At 51.3% G+C, this 18,677-nt stretch overlaps 3 protein-coding genes across 4 annotated transcripts; all 3 read right to left on the reverse strand.

Moving 5' to 3' along the window:
- Positions 1 to 1,745: 1,745 nt before the first annotated feature.
- On the reverse strand, positions 1,746 to 4,543 carry LOC113888936 (EKC/KEOPS complex subunit LAGE3-like). 2 transcript variants are annotated; one of them, XM_027535878.1, is made up of 4 exons: positions 4,366 to 4,543; positions 3,376 to 3,499; positions 2,277 to 2,402; positions 1,746 to 2,062 (listed from the first exon to the last, which is right to left on the reverse strand). In XM_027535878.1, exons 1-4 carry the CDS (start codon positions 4,448 to 4,450, stop codon positions 1,933 to 1,935), a joined length of 465 nt encoding a protein of 154 aa, XP_027391679.1. In that variant the 5' UTR covers positions 4,451 to 4,543; the 3' UTR covers positions 1,746 to 1,932. The 2 variants fall into 2 exon arrangements, with proteins under 2 accessions (XP_027391679.1, XP_027391678.1); XM_027535877.1 differs by lacking the exons at positions 3,376 to 3,499; positions 4,366 to 4,543 and adding an exon at positions 2,921 to 3,331 and having other exon boundaries at positions 1,767 to 2,062.
- A 2,511-nt stretch (positions 4,544 to 7,054) lies between these two features.
- On the reverse strand, positions 7,055 to 8,619 carry LOC113888938 (EKC/KEOPS complex subunit LAGE3-like). Its single transcript, XM_027535881.1, has 3 exons — positions 8,209 to 8,619; positions 7,565 to 7,690; positions 7,055 to 7,350 (listed from the first exon to the last, which is right to left on the reverse strand). The coding sequence occupies exons 1-3, from the start codon at positions 8,547 to 8,549 to the stop codon at positions 7,221 to 7,223; spliced, it is 597 nt and encodes a 198-aa protein (XP_027391682.1). The 5' UTR covers positions 8,550 to 8,619; the 3' UTR covers positions 7,055 to 7,220.
- Positions 8,620 to 12,342: 3,723 nt separating this feature from the next.
- Positions 12,343 to 13,907, reverse strand: LOC113888937 (EKC/KEOPS complex subunit LAGE3-like). Its single transcript, XM_027535880.1, has 3 exons — positions 13,497 to 13,907; positions 12,853 to 12,978; positions 12,343 to 12,638 (listed from the first exon to the last, which is right to left on the reverse strand). Exons 1-3 carry the CDS (start codon positions 13,835 to 13,837, stop codon positions 12,509 to 12,511), a joined length of 597 nt encoding a protein of 198 aa, XP_027391681.1. The 5' UTR covers positions 13,838 to 13,907; the 3' UTR covers positions 12,343 to 12,508.
- Positions 13,908 to 18,677: the final 4,770 nt, after the last annotated feature.

Below are 18,677 nucleotides of genomic sequence, written 5' to 3' on the forward strand. Positions count from 1 at the left end.
TGTATGGGTTTGGTGATATTTCTCCTTTATGTATTTCATAGGATTCACTACTTAAGTCACATGGGCCTGGAGTTTTCTGTTCCAAATCTTTGATAGACCTAGGGATTATCTAGGGTTTTCACTTTCTTTTTGAGTTAGTTTTGGGAATTTTGGTCATTCAAGGAATTTGTTGATTTCATCTATTTTTGCAAATGTTTTTGGCTTTCCTCTTTTTACATTTATTTATTTATTTAAATTGGAGGCTCATTACTTTACAATATTGTTCTGGTTTTTGCCATACATTGACATGAGTCAGCCATGTGTGTACATGTGTCCCACATTCTGAATCCCACTCCCACTTCCCTCCCTATCCAATTCCTCAGGGTCATCCCGGTGCACCGGCCCTGAGCGCCCTGTCTCACGCATCGAACCTGGACTGACGATCTATTTCTCGTGTGGTAATATACATGTTTCAATGCGATTGTCTCAAATCATCCCACCCTCGCCTTCTCCCAAACAGCCCAACAGCCTGTTCTTTATCTCGGTGTCTCTTTTGCTGTCTTGCATATAGGGTCATCCTTACCATCTTGCTAAATTCGACATATATGCATTACTATACCGTATTGGCGTTTTTCTTTGTGACTTACTTCACCCTGTATAAAAGGCTCCAGTTTCATCCACCTCGTTAGAGCTGATTCCAGTGTGTTCTTTTTAATAGCCATCCAACCATCTCATCCTCCATCGTCCCCTTATCTTCCTGCCTTCAATCGTTCCCAGCATTAGGGGCTTTGCCAGTGAGTCACCTCTTCAAATCAGGTGGCCAAAGTGTTGGAGCTTTCATTTTAAAAGAAATCAGTTAAAACGCATAAATTGGAAAGAAAGAAAGAACTGTGTATTTATTTACAGACAAAATGATTGTCTATGGATGAAGTCCAGTGGGACGTAGAAAAGAGCTATTACAATTAATTAGTGAGTAGAGCAAGGTTTCAGGGTTCACGGATACCCTTGAGAGGACTTGGACTGCAAGGAGAACAGACCAGTCAATCCTAAAGGAAGTCAACCCTGAATATTCATTGGACGGACTCATGCTGATCCTGAAGCTCCTATACTTTGGCTACCTGATGTGAAGGGCCAACTACCTGGAAGAGACCCTGATGCTGGGGAAGACTGAAGGCAACAGGAGAAGGGGGAGACAGAGGATGAGATGGGTAGATAGCATAACCCACTCAATGGACATGAACTGGAGTAAATTCCAGGAGATAGTGGAGGACAAAGGAGTCTGGTATGCTACAGTCCATGGGGGCACAAATAGTTGGCCATGAATTATAGACTGAAGAAACAACATCCTTCAGGTGTTAAATGAAAAGTGAAAAGTGCACTTGCTCTGTGGAGTCCAACTCCTTGCAAGCCCATGAATTGTAGCCTGCAAGCTCCACTGTCCAGGATTTCTCCAGGCAAAAATACTGGAGTGGATTGCCATTACCTTCTCCAGAGGATATTCACAACCCGGAGTTTGAACCCGGTCTACCACACTGCAGGCAGATTCTTTACCATCTGAGCCACCAGGGAAGGCCTCTGGTAACTCTTAACATTTAATATAACTATAAAATCATAAAATACTCCAAAATTATTACCGAATGACAGTATACAACTTTCTTATTCTCCCACTTCTTACATTGTCTTCAATTACGTTGTAGTCCTCGAACACTTGGATCTCAGAACCTCCCCTCCAACTGAAAGACACATGCAGTATGAGGAAGTGCAGAAGCTAAAAATCAAGTCAGAGACAGCACAAAAGCTCAGTTTTATTTTCTGCAGTTAACAATCACCAAACAACTATGTAGACACTGAGCCCCAAAAAGCAGCACAGACATAAGATGAAGCCCGATCAAAGTACTGCAGAAAGCAACGCCCTGGGGAACGACGCCTGAAGCTAGGGCACATAGGCTAGGTTTAAACCCCTCTTCTGTGCCGAGAAACACGGCCCCCAAAGTGCTGCAAGGACCGCATCACCAGGGAAAGCTGCTCCAGACAGAAGACGATGGAGTTCTGGAGCAGGCCAGGGTCTTCAGCAGTCAATCGGCTGAAAGGGAGGGAAAATGTCATTCAACTTTCCTCCGAGAAGGAGGAAGAGGAGCACGTCCTCCCTCCGTTCCCGCACACCGACAAGCCCAGAGCACCACACTTTTCCTTTAGGCTTAACCGTCCGTTATGGCTCCTCCTGGGCCCAGACTGGCCTTGGTCACCACCCACCACCCACCACCCTCTCCCCGGCCCTGGACCCCTTTAGAACTCACAGAACCAGCATGCGGCCATTAACGTCGAGCTCCTTCCGAATCGGCCCTCGCAGTTGGGTACGTACAGTCAGGAAGTGGCGGGCAAGGCCCGCATCCACGTATGATGCGAAAGGCACAGTGAGGCTGCTGGTGGACATGAGGTTAAGGCACCAACCGCATTTCTCATTTTGCCTGTACGTCGGGATCCCTGCCCACTGAGACCCGCTTTCTCCCACAAGGAGGCCGCCTAGAAAGTCCGGACCTCTCAGCCTATACCCTGAGTTACACCCCGGATATCACTGCACGACCCTCTGGGACCCTTCAGGTTGCTTTTCCTCACCACCATCCACACTATTCATTTTGCCTGTACGACAGGCTCCCTGCTCACGGAAACACGCATTCTACCACAAGGCCACTGGCAGACACCGTGGATATCACCTCCCGACTCTCTGGTTCCCTTCAGGGTGCTTTTCCTCACTGTCTTCCCCTCACAGCCAGACCACCCCTCACCCATATCCTCCAGCCCCCCAGAGTTCGCTCCTCCTACACTTTAGCACCACTTGTAACCGCCCCCCCACCCCGCCCCCGCCCCCGCCAAACCACCCCTAGCTCACATCCTGGCCCCCGCGGCCGCCTGGCCCGCTGGGGTTCCTGGAATAGGATACAACTGGATGGCTCGATTACTCAGAACTGCGGCTCCAGGTGGAGTATCTCCACCAGGCCCTGGAGCGTGTGATGGCCCCGGGATGTGCGGAATGGCAGCAGCTGCACCACCTGACTCTCCTGCAGCGCTGGGGCCTCTGGGACCAGCCAGGTCACCAGCGCCTCCATGAACTCCACGGCTGACGGCATCACCAGGGCCAGCTGGGTCGTCAGGGTCATCCTGGCCACCAGCACCACCCGGCTGGCTGCAGCTACCACGTGCTGTGCCCACTGCAAATTCCACGGCACCTGGGTGTTCATCGGCTGCCCTGCTGGCTCCTCCACCGTGCGCGTCGGACTCCATCTTGAACCGTCTCCCGCTCCCTCCGCAGCCGGAAAGACTGAACCCTCCCTACAGAACCCAGGCGTGTACTGCGACCTGCAGCTCAGCATAGGCAGAGCGCCTGCGCACACTCACCCTGGTCCTGCCTCTCGATTGGTTCCCACCGAACATTCGTTCCCGCGGTGACTGCAGGCTCTCGGGCAATGGACGCCCCCGGCTAAAATTTCATGCGTTAGTGTGCCGTGTCGCCCCCTTCCGCCTGTGCGGACACACACCCATGTGGTCTGGGTGCTCTAAGTCAGCCCTGCCTTGGCCCGGAGACCTGGTAAACGGCTTAGTGGTGATGCCTCTGGGTGTGTGTGTGGGGGAGGGGGGTGGGGGGGCACCTCCTTAGTGCGCATGGTCAGGCAGACACTGCCACACTCTGCAGCGCACGTGACTGTTTCTGGTCCAAGCCTGCAAACCCCAAGTGAGCCCTGGTCCCTGTGCACCTCCAAGTCTGTGCCGTTGCCAACCTGGCCACGCTCACAGGTGACCATCCTGCTGAGCGCAGATCCTTGTCATCAACTTCCGGAAGGCAGTGGGGCCCCTTTGTGTCACGCCTGGTCTGTCCCTCTGGTGTCCCACACGGAGCTGACGTGTGCATTCGTGTGTCTCTAGGTAGGTGCAACACATGGGCATCTGCCTGTCCATGTCTGTGTGTGTGTGTGTGTGTGCCCGAGAAAGATAGGCAGTGCCTATGCACAGGTGCTAGCACATGTGTGTGTACCTGTGTGTGAGAGAGCATGTGGTCAGGTGCATGCACATGGGAGTATAAGTGTGTTTGTGCACAGGGTCATGCACATGGGGGGGGGGTGTGCGTGTGTGTGTGTGAGACAGAGAGCACGTGTCAGAGGCATGCAGATTGGCATCTCTGTGTGCTTTGTTCATGCGCAGGTGCCTTTGCATGGTGGTGGACGGGGAACCGGTCCTGGAGTCCTGAGACTAGGGATGCGGAGTGGACTGTGCTTAGCTGCCTGAGGAGGGAAGCGAGGACTACTGTTGGACTCACTGGAGATGGCATGGGGCTGGGCCTCTTGGGGCTGCAGGCACACAGACGGCATGGAGTCCAGGCTAGGGGCTTACCCAGACCCGCCAGAAGCACCGGTGCGAACAGCCTCACACAGGGCTGCCGGAAGGACAGTGGCCTCCAGGAAACCCCTAGTCGCATGGCCTCTGCTGGCACAACTCTCACGGGCCTTCCCTCTCCAGGAACAAGGTCGTGTAGCTCTCCGGAGGGCTGTAGCTGCCAGGTGCCCTCAACTGGAAGGTGACCCTGTGTCTGCTGGCCTGCTGGGTGCTGGTCTATGTCTGTGTCTGGAAGGGGTCAAGTCAACAGACACAGTGCTGCTGGGGGCGATGACGGGGCTCGGGCGCCACTCTCTGATAGGGGGTGTGCGTCTGCCGGGGAACCACTGGTGCCACGGGAGGCGAGTGGATCAGGGCCACTGCCCGAGGAGGGGACAGGTTACTTCAATCAGTCCGCTTGATCCTCACTGCCTGGCTGGATAGGCCTCTCGGTGGCCTCCAAATCGAAGGCCAGCAGCCGTCCCCACCCACAGTGTAGGGATTCGATTTTCCTCCATTATCACCTTTAGTTGTAGGAGTTTTGTAGGTGACCTTGATCAGATTAAGAAAGTCTGTTTGTAGTCCTAGGTTTCCAAGAGTTTTTAAGATAGTGGTTCTCGAATATCGTCAAATGCTTTTGCGGCATCTATCCAAATGATCGTATGGGTTTTCTCCTGTGTTTTCTTCATGTGATGAATAACGCTGGTTGAAGATATTTTAATGCATAACCAATCCTTCATTCTTGGGATAGATCTTTTTTGGTCCTAATGCTTTATATATTGCTGGATTAATTTTGCTAACATTTCATTTTTTTTTTTGCTTAATGAAGAATATTGTTCTATAATTTTCTTTTCTTGCAGTGTCTTCATCCAATTTTGGTATTGTGGAAGGCTGGCCCCATAATGATTTGAGAACTGTTAAATCTCCTCTATGAAAGAATTTGTATGGGTTTGGTGATATTTCTCCTTTATGTATTTCATAGGATTCACTACTTAAGTCACATGGGCCTGGAGTTTTCTGTTCCAAATCTTTGATAGACCTAGGGATTATCTAGGGTTTTCACTTTCTTTTTGAGTTAGTTTTGGGAATTTTGGTCATTCAAGGAATTTGTTGATTTCATCTATTTTTGCAAATGTTTTTGGCTTTCCTCTTTTTACATTTATTTATTTATTTAAATTGGAGGCTCATTACTTTACAATATTGTTCTGGTTTTTGCCATACATTGACATGAGTCAGCCATGTGTGTACATGTGTCCCACATTCTGAATCCCACTCCCACTTCCCTCCCTATCCAATTCCTCAGGGTCATCCCGGTGCACCGGCCCTGAGCGCCCTGTCTCACGCATCGAACCTGGACTGACGATCTATTTCTCGTGTGGTAATATACATGTTTCAATGCGATTGTCTCAAATCATCCCACCCTCGCCTTCTCCCAAACAGCCCAACAGCCTGTTCTTTATCTCGGTGTCTCTTTTGCTGTCTTGCATATAGGGTCATCCTTACCATCTTGCTAAATTCGACATATATGCATTACTATACCGTATTGGCGTTTTTCTTTGTGACTTACTTCACCCTGTATAAAAGGCTCCAGTTTCATCCACCTCGTTAGAGCTGATTCCAGTGTGTTCTTTTTAATAGCCATCCAACCATCTCATCCTCCATCGTCCCCTTATCTTCCTGCCTTCAATCGTTCCCAGCATTAGGGGCTTTGCCAGTGAGTCACCTCTTCAAATCAGGTGGCCAAAGTGTTGGAGCTTTCATTTTAAAAGAAATCAGTTAAAACGCATAAATTGGAAAGAAAGAAAGAACTGTGTATTTATTTACAGACAAAATGATTGTCTATGGATGAAGTCCAGTGGGACGTAGAAAAGAGCTATTACAATTAATTAGTGAGTAGAGCAAGGTTTCAGGGTTCACGGATACCCTTGAGAGGACTTGGACTGCAAGGAGAACAGACCAGTCAATCCTAAAGGAAGTCAACCCTGAATATTCATTGGACGGACTCATGCTGATCCTGAAGCTCCTATACTTTGGCTACCTGATGTGAAGGGCCAACTACCTGGAAGAGACCCTGATGCTGGGGAAGACTGAAGGCAACAGGAGAAGGGGGAGACAGAGGATGAGATGGGTAGATAGCATAACCCACTCAATGGACATGAACTGGAGTAAATTCCAGGAGATAGTGGAGGACAAAGGAGTCTGGTATGCTACAGTCCATGGGGGCACAAATAGTTGGCCATGAATTATAGACTGAAGAAACAACATCCTTCAGGTGTTAAATGAAAAGTGAAAAGTGCACTTGCTCTGTGGAGTCCAACTCCTTGCAAGCCCATGAATTGTAGCCTGCAAGCTCCACTGTCCAGGATTTCTCCAGGCAAAAATACTGGAGTGGATTGCCATTACCTTCTCCAGAGGATATTCACAACCCGGAGTTTGAACCCGGTCTACCACACTGCAGGCAGATTCTTTACCATCTGAGCCACCAGGGAAGGCCTCTGGTAACTCTTAACATTTAATATAACTATAAAATCATAAAATACTCCAAAATTATTACCGAATGACAGTATACAACTTTCTTATTCTCCCACTTCTTACATTGTCTTCAATTACGTTGTAGTCCTCGAACACTTGGATCTCAGAACCTCCCCTCCAACTGAAAGACACATGCAGTATGAGGAAGTGCAGAAGCTAAAAATCAAGTCAGAGACAGCACAAAAGCTCAGTTTTATTTTCTGCAGTTAACAATCACCAAACAACTATGTAGACACTGAGCCCCAAAAAGCAGCACAGACATAAGATGAAGCCCGATCAAAGTACTGCAGAAAGCAACGCCCTGGGGAACGACGCCTGAAGCTAGGGCACATAGGCTAGGTTTAAACCCCTCTTCTGTGCCGAGAAACACGGCCCCCAAAGTGCTGCAAGGACCGCATCACCAGGGAAAGCTGCTCCAGACAGAAGACGATGGAGTTCTGGAGCAGGCCAGGGTCTTCAGCAGTCAATCGGCTGAAAGGGAGGGAAAATGTCATTCAACTTTCCTCCGAGAAGGAGGAAGAGGAGCACGTCCTCCCTCCGTTCCCGCACACCGACAAGCCCAGAGCACCACACTTTTCCTTTAGGCTTAACCGTCCGTTATGGCTCCTCCTGGGCCCAGACTGGCCTTGGCCACCACCCACCACCCACCACCCTCTCCCCGGCCCTGGACCCCTTTAGAACTCACAGAACCAGCATGCGGCCATTAACGTCGAGCTCCTTCCGAATCGGCCCTCGCAGTTGGGTACGTACAGTCAGGAAGTGGCGGGCAAGGCCCGCATCCACGTATGATGCGAAAGGCACAGTGAGGCTGCTGGTGGACATGAGGTTAAGGCACCAACCGCATTTCTCATTTTGCCTGTACGTCGGGATCCCTGCCCACTGAGACCCGCTTTCTCCCACAAGGAGGCCGCCTAGAAAGTCCGGACCTCTCAGCCTATACCCTGAGTTACACCCCGGATATCACTGCACGACCCTCTGGGACCCTTCAGGTTGCTTTTCCTCACCACCATCCACACTATTCATTTTGCCTGTACGACAGGCTCCCTGCTCACGGAAACACGCATTCTACCACAAGGCCACTGGCAGACACCGTGGATATCACCTCCCGACTCTCTGGTTCCCTTCAGGGTGCTTTTCCTCACTGTCTTCCCCTCACAGCCAGACCACCCCTCACCCATATCCTCCAGCCCCCCAGAGTTCGCTCCTCCTACACTTTAGCACCACTTGTAACCGCCCCCCCACCCCGCCCCCGCCCCCGCCAAACCACCCCTAGCTCACATCCTGGCCCCCGCGGCCGCCTGGCCCGCTGGGGTTCCTGGAATAGGATACAACTGGATGGCTCGATTACTCAGAACTGCGGCTCCAGGTGGAGTATCTCCACCAGGCCCTGGAGCGTGTGATGGCCCCGGGATGTGCGGAATGGCAGCAGCTGCACCACCTGACTCTCCTGCAGCGCTGGGGCCTCTGGGACCAGCCAGGTCACCAGCGCCTCCATGAACTCCACGGCTGACGGCATCACCAGGGCCAGCTGGGTCGTCAGGGTCATCCTGGCCACCAGCACCACCCGGCTGGCTGCAGCTACCACGTGCTGTGCCCACTGCAAATTCCACGGCACCTGGGTGTTCATCGGCTGCCCTGCTGGCTCCTCCACCGTGCGCGTCGGACTCCATCTTGAACCGTCTCCCGCTCCCTCCGCAGCCGGAAAGACTGAACCCTCCCTACAGAACCCAGGCGTGTACTGCGACCTGCAGCTCAGCATAGGCAGAGCGCCTGCGCACACTCACCCTGGTCCTGCCTCTCGATTGGTTCCCACCGAACATTCGTTCCCGCGGTGACTGCAGGCTCTCGGGCAATGGACGCCCCCGGCTAAAATTTCATGCGTTAGTGTGCCGTGTCGCCCCCTTCCGCCTGTGCGGACACACACCCATGTGGTCTGGGTGCTCTAAGTCAGCCCTGCCTTGGCCCGGAGACCTGGTAAACGGCTTAGTGGTGATGCCTCTGGGTGTGTGTGTGGGGGAGGGGGGTGGGGGGGCACCTCCTTAGTGCGCATGGTCAGGCAGACACTGCCACACTCTGCAGCGCACGTGACTGTTTCTGGTCCAAGCCTGCAAACCCCAAGTGAGCCCTGGTCCCTGTGCACCTCCAAGTCTGTGCCGTTGCCAACCTGGCCACGCTCACAGGTGACCATCCTGCTGAGCGCAGATCCTTGTCATCAACTTCCGGAAGGCAGTGGGGCCCCTTTGTGTCACGCCTGGTCTGTCCCTCTGGTGTCCCACACGGAGCTGACGTGTGCATTCGTGTGTCTCTAGGTAGGTGCAACACATGGGCATCTGCCTGTCCATGTCTGTGTGTGTGTGTGTGTGTGCCCGAGAAAGATAGGCAGTGCCTATGCACAGGTGCTAGCACATGTGTGTGTACCTGTGTGTGAGAGAGCATGTGGTCAGGTGCATGCACATGGGAGTATAAGTGTGTTTGTGCACAGGGTCATGCACATGGGGGGGGGGTGTGCGTGTGTGTGTGTGAGACAGAGAGCACGTGTCAGAGGCATGCAGATTGGCATCTCTGTGTGCTTTGTTCATGCGCAGGTGCCTTTGCATGGTGGTGGACGGGGAACCGGTCCTGGAGTCCTGAGACTAGGGATGCGGAGTGGACTGTGCTTAGCTGCCTGAGGAGGGAAGCGAGGACTACTGTTGGACTCACTGGAGATGGCATGGGGCTGGGCCTCTTGGGGCTGCAGGCACACAGACGGCATGGAGTCCAGGCTAGGGGCTTACCCAGACCCGCCAGAAGCACCGGTGCGAACAGCCTCACACAGGGCTGCCGGAAGGACAGTGGCCTCCAGGAAACCCCTAGTCGCATGGCCTCTGCTGGCAGAACTCTCACGCGCCTTCCCTCTCCAGGAACAAGGTCGTGTAGCTCTCCGGAGGGCTGTAGCTGCCAGGTGCCCTCAACTGGAAGGTGACCCTGTGTCTGCTGGCCTGCTGGGTGCTGGTCTATGTCTGTGTCTGGAAGGGGTCAAGTCAACAGACACAGTGCTGCTGGGGGCGATGACGGGGCTCGGGCGCCACTATCTGATAGGGGGTGTGCATCTTCCGGGGAACCACTGGTGCCACGGGAGGCGAGTGGATCAGGGCCACTGCCCGAGGAGGGGACAGGTTACTTCAATCAGTCCGCTTGATCCTCACTGCCTGGCTGGATAGGCCTCTCGGTGGCCTCCAAATCGAAGGCCAGCAGCCGTCCCCACCCACAGTGTAGGGATTCGATTTTCCTCCATTATCACCTTTAGTTGTAGGAGTTTTGTAGGTGACCTTGATCAGATTAAGAAAGTCTGTTTGTAGTCCTAGGTTTCCAAGAGTTTTTAAGATAGTGGTTCTCGAATATCGTCAAATGCTTTTGCGGCATCTATCCAAATGATCATATGGGTTTTCTCCTGTGTTTTCTTCATGTGATGAATAACGCTGGTTGAAGATATTTTAATGCATAACCAATCCTTCATTCTTGGGATAGATCTTTTTTGGTCCTAATGCTTTATATATTGCTGGATTAATTTTGCTAACATTTCATTTTTTTTTTTGCTTAATGAAGAATATTGTTCTATAATTTTCTTTTCTTGCAGTGTCTTCATCCAATTTTGGTATTGTGGAAGGCTGGCCCCATAATGATTTGAGAACTGTTAAATCTCCTCTATGAAAGAATTTGTATGGGTTTGGTGATATTTCTCCTTTATGTATTTCATAGGATTCACTACTTAAGTCACATGGGCCTGGAGTTTTCTGTTCCAAATCTTTGATAGACCTAGGGATTATCTAGGGTTTTCACTTTCTTTTTGAGTTAGTTTTGGGAATTTTGGTCATTCAAGGAATTTGTTGATTTCATCTATTTTTGCAAATGTTTTTGGCTTTCCTCTTTTTACATTTATTTATTTATTTAAATTGGAGGCTCATTACTTTACAATATTGTTCTGGTTTTTGCCATACATTGACATGAGTCAGCCATGTGTGTACATGTGTCCCACATTCTGAATCCCACTCCCACTTCCCTCCCTATCCAATTCCTCAGGGTCATCCCGGTGCACCGGCCCTGAGCGCCCTGTCTCACGCATCGAACCTGGACTGACGATCTATTTCTCGTGTGGTAATATACATGTTTCAATGCGATTGTCTCAAATCATCCCACCCTCGCCTTCTCCCAAACAGCCCAACAGCCTGTTCTTTATCTCGGTGTCTCTTTTGCTGTCTTGCATATAGGGTCATCCTTACCATCTTGCTAAATTCGACATATATGCATTACTATACCGTATTGGCGTTTTTCTTTGTGACTTACTTCACCCTGTATAAAAGGCTCCAGTTTCATCCACCTCGTTAGAGCTGATTCCAGTGTGTTCTTTTTAATAGCCATCCAACCATCTCATCCTCCATCGTCCCCTTATCTTCCTGCCTTCAATCGTTCCCAGCATTAGGGGCTTTGCCAGTGAGTCACCTCTTCAAATCAGGTGGCCAAAGTGTTGGAGCTTTCATTTTAAAAGAAATCAGTTAAAACGCATAAATTGGAAAGAAAGAAAGAACTGTGTATTTATTTACAGACAAAATGATTGTCTATGGATGAAGTCCAGTGGGACGTAGAAAAGAGCTATTACAATTAATTAGTGAGTAGAGCAAGGTTTCAGGGTTCACGGATACCCTTGAGAGGACTTGGACTGCAAGGAGAACAGACCAGTCAATCCTAAAGGAAGTCAACCCTGAATATTCATTGGACGGACTCATGCTGATCCTGAAGCTCCTATACTTTGGCTACCTGATGTGAAGGGCCAACTACCTGGAAGAGACCCTGATGCTGGGGAAGACTGAAGGCAACAGGAGAAGGGGGAGACAGAGGATGAGATGGGTAGATAGCATAACCCACTCAATGGACATGAACTGGAGTAAATTCCAGGAGATAGTGGAGGACAAAGGAGTCTGGTATGCTACAGTCCATGGGGGCACAAATAGTTGGCCATGAATTATAGACTGAAGAAACAACATCCTTCAGGTGTTAAATGAAAAGTGAAAAGTGCACTTGCTCTGTGGAGTCCAACTCCTTGCAAGCCCATGAATTGTAGCCTGCAAGCTCCACTGTCCAGGATTTCTCCAGGCAAAAATACTGGAGTGGATTGCCATTACCTTCTCCAGAGGATATTCACAACCCGGAGTTTGAACCCGGTCTACCACACTGCAGGCAGATTCTTTACCATCTGAGCCACCAGGGAAGGCCTCTGGTAACTCTTAACATTTAATATAACTATAAAATCATAAAATACTCCAAAATTATTACCGAATGACAGTATACAACTTTCTTATTCTCCCACTTCTTACATTGTCTTCAATTACGTTGTAGTCCTCGAACACTTGGATCTCAGAACCTCCCCTCCAACTGAAAGACACATGCAGTATGAGGAAGTGCAGAAGCTAAAAATCAAGTCAGAGACAGCACAAAAGCTCAGTTTTATTTTCTGCAGTTAACAATCACCAAACAACTATGTAGACACTGAGCCCCAAAAAGCAGCACAGACATAAGATGAAGCCCGATCAAAGTACTGCAGAAAGCAACGCCCTGGGGAACGACGCCTGAAGCTAGGGCACATAGGCTAGGTTTAAACCCCTCTTCTGTGCCGAGAAACACGGCCCCCAAAGTGCTGCAAGGACCGCATCACCAGGGAAAGCTGCTCCAGACAGAAGACGATGGAGTTCTGGAGCAGGCCAGGGTCTTCAGCAGTCAATCGGCTGAAAGGGAGGGAAAATGTCATTCAACTTTCCTCCGAGAAGGAGGAAGAGGAGCACGTCCTCCCTCCGTTCCCGCACACCGACAAGCCCAGAGCACCACACTTTTCCTTTAGGCTTAACCGTCCGTTATGGCTCCTCCTGGGCCCAGACTGGCCTTGGCCACCACCCACCACCCACCACCCTCTCCCCGGCCCTGGACCCCTTTAGAACTCACAGAACCAGCATGCGGCCATTAACGTCGAGCTCCTTCCGAATCGGCCCTCGCAGTTGGGTACGTACAGTCAGGAAGTGGCGGGCAAGGCCCGCATCCACGTATGATGCGAAAGGCACAGTGAGGCTGCTGGTGGACATGAGGTTAAGGCACCAACCGCATTTCTCATTTTGCCTGTACGTCGGGATCCCTGCCCACTGAGACCCGCTTTCTCCCACAAGGAGGCCGCCTAGAAAGTCCGGACCTCTCAGCCTATACCCTGAGTTACACCCCGGATATCACTGCACGACCCTCTGGGACCCTTCAGGTTGCTTTTCCTCACCACCATCCACACTATTCATTTTGCCTGTACGACAGGCTCCCTGCTCACGGAAACACGCATTCTACCACAAGGCCACTGGCAGACACCGTGGATATCACCTCCCGACTCTCTGGTTCCCTTCAGGGTGCTTTTCCTCACTGTCTTCCCCTCACAGCCAGACCACCCCTCACCCATATCCTCCAGCCCCCCAGAGTTCGCTCCTCCTACACTTTAGCACCACTTGTAACCGCCCCCCCACCCCGCCCCCGCCCCCGCCAAACCACCCCTAGCTCACATCCTGGCCCCCGCGGCCGCCTGGCCCGCTGGGGTTCCTGGAATAGGATACAACTGGATGGCTCGATTACTCAGAACTGCGGCTCCAGGTGGAGTATCTCCACCAGGCCCTGGAGCGTGTGATGGCCCCGGGATGTGCGGAATGGCAGCAGCTGCACCACCTGACTCTCCTGCAGCGCTGGGGCCTCTGGGACCAGCCAGGTCACCAGCGCCTCCATGAACTCCACGGCTGACGGCATCACCAGGGCCAGCTGGGTCGTCAGGGTCATCCTGGCCACCAGCACCACCCGGCTGGCTGCAGCTACCACGTGCTGTGCCCACTGCAAATTCCACGGCACCTGGGTGTTCATCGGCTGCCCTGCTGGCTCCTCCACCGTGCGCGTCGGACTCCATCTTGAACCGTCTCCCGCTCCCTCCGCAGCCGGAAAGACTGAACCCTCCCTACAGAACCCAGGCGTGTACTGCGACCTGCAGCTCAGCATAGGCAGAGCGCCTGCGCACACTCACCCTGGTCCTGCCTCTCGATTGGTTCCCACCGAACATTCGTTCCCGCGGTGACTGCAGGCTCTCGGGCAATGGACGCCCCCGGCTAAAATTTCATGCGTTAGTGTGCCGTGTCGCCCCCTTCCGCCTGTGCGGACACACACCCATGTGGTCTGGGTGCTCTAAGTCAGCCCTGCCTTGGCCCGGAGACCTGGTAAACGGCTTAGTGGTGATGCCTCTGGGTGTGTGTGTGGGGGAGGGGGGTGGGGGGGCACCTCCTTAGTGCGCATGGTCAGGCAGACACTGCCACACTCTGCAGCGCACGTGACTGTTTCTGGTCCAAGCCTGCAAACCCCAAGTGAGCCCTGGTCCCTGTGCACCTCCAAGTCTGTGCCGTTGCCAACCTGGCCACGCTCACAGGTGACCATCCTGCTGAGCGCAGATCCTTGTCATCAACTTCCGGAAGGCAGTGGGGCCCCTTTGTGTCACGCCTGGTCTGTCCCTCTGGTGTCCCACACGGAGCTGACGTGTGCATTCGTGTGTCTCTAGGTAGGTGCAACACATGGGCATCTGCCTGTCCATGTCTGTGTGTGTGTGTGTGTGTGCCCGAGAAAGATAGGCAGTGCCTATGCACAGGTGCTAGCACATGTGTGTGTACCTGTGTGTGAGAGAGCATGTGGTCAGGTGCATGCACATGGGAGTATAAGTGTGTTTGTGCACAGGGTCATGCACATGGGGGGGGGGGTGTGCGTGTGTGTGTGTGAGACAGAGAGCACGTGTCAGAGGCATGCAGATTGGCATCTCTGTGTGCTTTGTTCATGCGCAGGTGCCTTTGCATGGTGGTGGACGGGGAACCGGTCCTGGAGTCCTGAGACTAGGGATGCGGAGTGGACTGTGCTTAGCTGCCTGAGGAGGGAAGCGAGGACTACTGTTGGACTCACTGGAGATGGCATGGGGCTGGGCCTCTTGGGGCTGCAGGCACACAGACGGCATGGAGTCCAGGCTAGGGGCTTACCCAGACCCGCCAGAAGCACCGGTGCGAACAGCCTCACACAGGGCTGCCGGAAGGACAGTGGCCTCCAGGAAACCCCTAGTCGCATGGCCTCTGCTGGCACAAACTCTCACGGGCCTTCCCTCTCCAGGAACAAGGTCGTGTAGCTCTCCGGAGGGCTGTAGCTGCCAGGTGCCCTCAACTGGAAGGTGACCCTGTGTCTGCTGGCCTGCTGGGTGCTGGTCTATGTCTGTGTCTGGAAGGGGTCAAGTCAACAGACACAGTGCTGCTGGGGGCGATGACGGGGCTCGGGCGCCACTCTCTGATAGGGGGTGTGCGTCTGCCGGGGAACCACTGGTGCCACGGGAGGCGAGTGGATCAGGGCCACTGCCCGAGGAGGGGACAGGTTACTTCAATCAGTCCGCTTGATCCTCACTGCCTGGCTGGATAGGCCTCTCGGTGGCCTCCAAATCGAAGGCCAGCAGCCGTCCCCACCCACAGTGTAGGGATTCGATTTTCCTCCATTATCACCTTTAGTTGTAGGAGTTTTGTAGGTGACCTTGATCAGATTAAGAAAGTCTGTTTGTAGTCCTAGGTTTCCAAGAGTTTTTAAGATAGTGGTTCTCGAATATCGTCAAATGCTTTTGCGGCATCTATCCAAATGATCGTATGGGTTTTCTCCTGTGTTTTCTTCATGTGATGATAACGCTGGTTGAAGATATTTTAATGCATAACCAATCCTTCATTCTTGGGATAGATCTTTTTTGGTCCTAATGCTTTATATATTGCTGGATTAATTTTGCTAACATTTCATTTTTTTTTTTGCTTAATGAAGAATATTGTTCTATAATTTTCTTTTCTTGCAGTGTCTTCATCCAATTTTGGTATTGTGGAAGGCTGGCCCCATAATGATTTGAGAACTGTTAAATCTCCTCTATGAAGAATTTGTATGGGTTTGGTGATATTTCTCCTTTATGTATTTCATAGGATTCACTACTTAAGTCACATGGGCCTGGAGTTTTCTGTTCCAAATCTTTGATAGACCTAGGGATTATCTAGGGTTTTCACTTTCTTTTTGAGTTAGTTTTGGGAATTTTGGTCATTCAAGGAATTTGTTGATTTCATCTATTTTTGCAAATGTTTTTGGCTTTCCTCTTTTTACATTTATTTATTTATTTAAATTGGAGGCTCATTACTTTACAATATTGTTCTGGTTTTTGCCATACATTGACATGAGTCAGCCATGTGTGTACATGTGTCCCACATTCTGAATCCCACTCCACTTCCCTCCCTATCCAATTCCTCAGGGTCATCCCGGTGCACCGGCCCTGAGCGCCCTGTCTCACGCATCGAACCTGGACTGACGATCTATTTCTCAGTGTGGTAATATACATGTTTCAATGCGATTGTCTCAAATCATCCCACCCTCGCTTCTCCAAACAGACCAACAGCCTGTTCTTTATCTCGGTGTCTCTTTTGCTGTCTTGCATATAGGGTCATCCTTACCATCTTTCTAAATTCGACATTATGCATTACTATACCGTATTTGGCGTTTTTCTTTGTGACTTACTTCCCTGTATAAAAGGCTCCAGTTTCATCCACCTCGTTAGAGCTGATTCCAGTGTGTTCTTTTTAATAGCCATCCAACCATCTCTCCTCCATCGTCCCCTTATCTTCCTGCTTCAATCGTTCCAGCATTAGGGCTTTGCCAGTGAGTCACCTCTTCAAATCAGGTGGCCAAAGTGTTGGAGCTTTCATTTTAAAAGAATCAGTTAAAAACGCATAAATTGGAAAGAAAGAAAGAATGTGTATTTATTTACAGACAAATGTGTCTATGGATGAAGTCCAGTGGGACGTAGAAAAGAGCTATTACAATTAATTAGTGAGTAGAGCAAGGTTTCAGGGTTCACGGATACCCTTGAGAGGACTTGGACTGCAAGGAGAACAGACCAGTCAATCCTAAAGGAAGTCAACCCTGAATATTCATTGGACGGACTCATGCTGATCCTGAAGCTCTATACTTTGGCTACCTGATGTGAGGGCCAACTACCTGGAAGAGACCCTGATGCTGGGGAAGACTGAAGGCACAGGAGAAGGGGGAGACAGAGGATGAGATGGGTAGATAGCATAACCCACTCAATGGACATGAACTGGAGTAAATTCCAGGAGATAGTGGAGGACAAAGGAGTCTGGTATGCTACAGTCCATGGGGGCACAAATAGTTGGCCATGAATTATAGACTGAAAGAAAAACATCCTTCAGGTGTTAATGAAAAGTGAAAAGTGCACTTGCTCTGTGGAGTCCAACTCCTTGCAAGCCCATGAATTGTAGCCTGCAAGCTCCACTGTCCAGGATTTCTCCAGGCAAAATACTGGAGTGGATTGCCATTACCCTTCTCCAGAGGATATTCACAACCCGGAGTTTGAACCGGTCTACCACACTGCAGGCAGATTCTTTACCATCTGAGCCACCAGGGAAGGCCTCTGGTAACTCTTAACATTTAAATAAACTATAAAATCATAAAATACTCCAAATTATACCGAATGACAGTATACAACTTTCTTATTCTCCCACTTCTTACATTGTCTTCAATTACGTTGTAGTCCTCGAACACTTGGATCTCAGAACCTCCCCTCCAACTGAAGACACATGCAGTATGAGGAAGTGCAGAAGCTAAAATAAAAGTCAGAGACAGCACAAAAGCTCAGTTTTATTTTCCGCAGTTACACAATCACCAAACAACTATGTAGACACTGAGCCCCAAAAAAGCAGCACAGACATAAAGATGAAGCCCGATCAAATACTGCAGAAAGCAACGCCCTGGGGAACGACGCCTGAAGCTAGGGCACATAGGCTGTTTAAACCCCTCTTCTGTGCCGAGAAACACGGGCCCCAAAGTGCTGCAAGGACCGCATCACCAGGGAAAGCTGCCCAGACAGAAGACGATGGAGTTCTGGAGCAGGCCAGGGTCTTCAGCAGTCATCGGCTGAAAGGGAGGGAAAATGTCATTCAACTTTCCTCCGAGAAGGAGGAAGAGGAGCACGTCCTCCCTCCGTTCCCGCACACCGACAACCAGAGCACACACTTTCCTTTAGGCTTAACCGTCCGTTATGGCTCCTCCTGGCCCAGACTGGCCTTGGCCACCACCCACACCCCACCACCTCTCCCCGCCCTGGACCCCTTTACTACCAGACCCGCATGCGGCATTAACGTCGAGCTCCTTCCGAATGGCCCTCGCAGTTGGTACGTACAGTCAGGAAGTGGCGGGCAAGGCCCGCATCCACGTATGATGCGGAAAGGCACAGTGAGGCTGCTGGTGGACATGAGGTTAAGGCACCACCGCATTTCTCATTTTGCCTGTACGTCGGGATCCCTGCCCACTGAGACCCGCTTTCTCCCACAAGGAGGCCGCCTAGAAAGTCCGGACCTCTCAGCCTATACCCTGAGTTACACCCCGGATATCACTGCACCCTCTGGGACCCTTCAGGTTGCTTTTCCTCACCACCATCCACACTATTCATTTTGCCTGTACGACAGGCTCCCTGCTCACGGAAACACGCATTCTACCACAAGGCACTGGCAGACACCGTGGATATCCACTCCCGACTCTCTGGTTCCCTTCAGGGTGCTTTTCCTCACTGTCTTCCCCTCACAGCCAGACCACCCCTCACCCATATCCTCCAGCCCCCCAGAGTACGCTCCTCCACACTTTAGCACCACTTGTAACCCCCCCCCCCGCCCCGCCCCCCCGCCAAACCA

Source organism: Bos indicus x Bos taurus, unplaced genomic scaffold, assembly GCF_003369695.1.
Source record: "Bos indicus x Bos taurus breed Angus x Brahman F1 hybrid unplaced genomic scaffold, Bos_hybrid_MaternalHap_v2.0 tig00003232_arrow_arrow_obj, whole genome shotgun sequence".
NCBI lineage: Eukaryota > Metazoa > Chordata > Mammalia > Artiodactyla > Bovidae > Bos > Bos indicus x Bos taurus.